This window comes from Triticum aestivum, chromosome 5D, assembly GCF_018294505.1.
Source record: "Triticum aestivum cultivar Chinese Spring chromosome 5D, IWGSC CS RefSeq v2.1, whole genome shotgun sequence".
Classification (NCBI taxonomy): domain Eukaryota; kingdom Viridiplantae; phylum Streptophyta; class Magnoliopsida; order Poales; family Poaceae; genus Triticum; species Triticum aestivum.
The window spans coordinates 522,444,689-522,447,419 of NC_057808.1; the positions used below are offsets into that span (position 1 = coordinate 522,444,689).

General features: G+C 55.8%; 1 protein-coding gene across 1 annotated transcript; it reads left to right on the plus strand.

Annotated features, from left to right (window-relative positions):
* The first annotated feature begins 1,578 nt into the window (after window positions 1-1,578).
* LOC123125939 (probable calcium-binding protein CML18) lies at window positions 1,579-2,505 on the plus strand. The gene has a single exon (XM_044546377.1). It carries the CDS (start codon window positions 1,701-1,703, stop codon window positions 2,298-2,300), a length of 600 nt encoding a protein of 199 aa, XP_044402312.1. The 5' UTR covers window positions 1,579-1,700; the 3' UTR covers window positions 2,301-2,505.
* The last annotated feature ends 226 nt before the right edge of the window (window positions 2,506-2,731 follow it).

The window sequence follows — 2,731 nt, forward strand, 5'->3', positions numbered from 1 at the left end:
GGTCGGTCGTGCGCCCAACGCGCAAACCCAATTCTCGTCCGCATAGAATTTTAAAAAGGTCCGCAGCCATAGATCATGCCAGCGGACATGTCGTCGTACAAAGTTGATGCCGATGCCATGCCGGCCTCCAAAAAACCACCACACAGTTTATGCCGACGCACTTACCAGCGGCCGGCACACATGCCAGCACACAAAAAGGAGCGGAAGTTCAACCACGTCATCTCGGTCGTGGTCATGCCAGCACACTTGCCGGCATACAAAAAAAGGATGGCGCTCTACACCATCCTTTTGGCCTGCATCTTTTCGAACCAAGGCATTTCCTCAGGGACACCGTGCTCAAGTCCACCTTCATGATCTTCACCTCCGTTGTCATGCAAGCCAGCGCCACTTCTTTTGCCTTGGTCTTGGCATTGGTGGTCTCGATCTCGAGTATCTTCCTTTGCTTCTCCGCCTTCATCTTCTCCGCATCGAGCTCAAGCCTCCTCCTTTGGATCTCCATGAAGGCCTTCATTTTTCTCTTCTTTTCTTGCCGGCGCTTCTCATCCCTTGTGTCCTTCTTGGTCATCATGCCTTCCAAAGTGGCATGCAAGGCAATCGACGCCGCATCGTGCTCCTCTTGCTGTGCGGTGGCGACCAGGGCAGCGGCGAACGCGGCTTCGAGCTTGCGTTCCTGCGCGTGCCTCCGGCCCTTCCTCTTGGCCGACAGCACGGCCCGCTCGGCTTCTTCTTGGTCGGCGTCGCCGTCTTGCGGGAGGCGCAGGGCTTGCCCTTGGCGGTGGCGACGGAGGCGAGGCCGGAGGAGGCTAGAGAGGCGAGGCCGCCGGCGGCGGCGAGGATCGACACGTCGTCCATGGCAAGCAGCCGGGAGCGCGAGCGGGTGGAGTTTTGTGGGAAAGAGAGGAAAATGAGTGTGGTTGTGCCGCCGACTGGCGAGCCAGGGGGAGGAGTAGGCGGGCGTTGCGCGCGTCCATTTCTTGTCCGTGCTGACACAAATGAGGCTCAAATTTTAGGCCGGGAATGGGTCTCCCAGCGGACAAAAAGCGGACGCGCATCCGTATGTGATGGTTTCGTTAATCTTGAACCTCAACTCTAATCTTGAGCTAGTAGACGTTGTACCTGGTGTTTCTCAATGAGAATTAAAAGGAAACTTCTACAATGACACACCATGCTTCTACGTTGTCCTTGGTGTTTCTCTTCTCGATGAGATTTAAAAGTAAGCTTTCACAATGACGTACCATGCATCTACATTGTACTGTACTCATCAGTGTTTCTCAAAGAACAATTAAGGCGAAACTTCCACGACGACTCAACTGTGCTTTCAGGCTGTACCACTCACATGAACAGTTTTTTTTCTTTTTGAGACATGTAGACTAGCTAGTAGGAAACTAATCATCACTCACCAAAGTCTGAAAGTCATGCACAAGGTCAGTAAGTGGGTTAAAACAACGATCGAGAAGACCAAAAAAGTATCCGTATCATATTCCTATAACGACTTGCCGCGAACTTCCACCACGCTTTGGCGCTTGCGTGCATCCCGCTCCATGTTTGATCCTGTCTCCCTATATATATGCAGTCCATCGTCCATGGATGTAGGAGTACATCAACAGCACAGCTTCAGTAATTTACAACGCCATCTCCACGTGTCGTCCGTCGATCTGCATAGTACTGTAACTCTGTAGGTGCCTGCCGCGACCGCAAGCATGTGCCAAGCCGCGAGAGTGTGCCACAACAATGGCCTGGTCGCGTCGGTGTCGTCTCTCCTGATCTCGTTCGTCATCAAGCCCCTGGCCAAGAACGCCATCCTCACGGGCAGGAGCGTCCTCGCCCTCCTCGCCGGCGACGGCACCGGCAACGCCAGCGCCGCGGCCGCTCCACGTGGGCAGCATTGCGAGGAGTGCGCCGCGAGGGACGGCGCGCGCCTGTCCAGCTCCGACGCGGCGGCGGTCATGGCGACCCTGGGCCTGGTTCCACGCCGGCGAGGCAGTGACGACGACGACGACGACGGGATGGTTGTGTGTGGCGGGTGCGAGGCGATGGGGGTGGTGGAGGAGGTGGCGTGGGGGAGCAAGGAGGCCGGGGAGGCGGAGCTGCGGGAGGCGTTCGGGGTGTTCGACCGGGACGGGGACGGGCTGGTGAGCGCGGCGGAGCTGTGGGGCGTGCTGCGGAGGCTCGGCATGACCGAGGGCGCCAGGTACGAGGACTGCGCCAGGATGGTCGCCGCCGCAGCCGCCCGCCACGGCGGCGTGGACGGGGGGCTCGGGTTCCCCGAGTTCAAAGCCATGATGGAGCACGCGGTTTAAGCACGTACGAAGTACAGTACGTATAATTGGCTAAAAAGTGGTGCACTGCGAGGTTAGACTGTTCAAGTCGCGTGGCTCATGCCCATATTTTTCATTGTTTCGTTGGTGTGTAGCTTCGGGTTGTTCCTCAGTCCGTTCGAAATCGAGCGTATGTTTTATCAGTGTTGTTGAATAATAAGATCGATGTGTACAAGCTTCAAGTTAATTAATTAATTACTTGACCGGAAATGCAACTATGCAAGGCTCAAAATGTGTGCCTTGACCAAGTAACACAAGGTCCTTCTGGCTTCTGAGTGGGCAGTGACATCGATGCTCATTTTGCTTGACATGCTGCTCTAGCACCGTGCATCCAATGGTCTTCCTTAGCAGACAAGGTACACAACACACGTAGTACGTTCCGATGCCTTGGCGTGCAATTCTCCCTTCCACCA

Excerpts from the sequence above, each read along its gene's own strand:
- LOC123125939 (XM_044546377.1), top strand. The coding sequence starts at position 1,701 with ATGTGCCAAGCCGCGAGAGTGTGCCACAACAATGGCCTGGTCGCGTCG.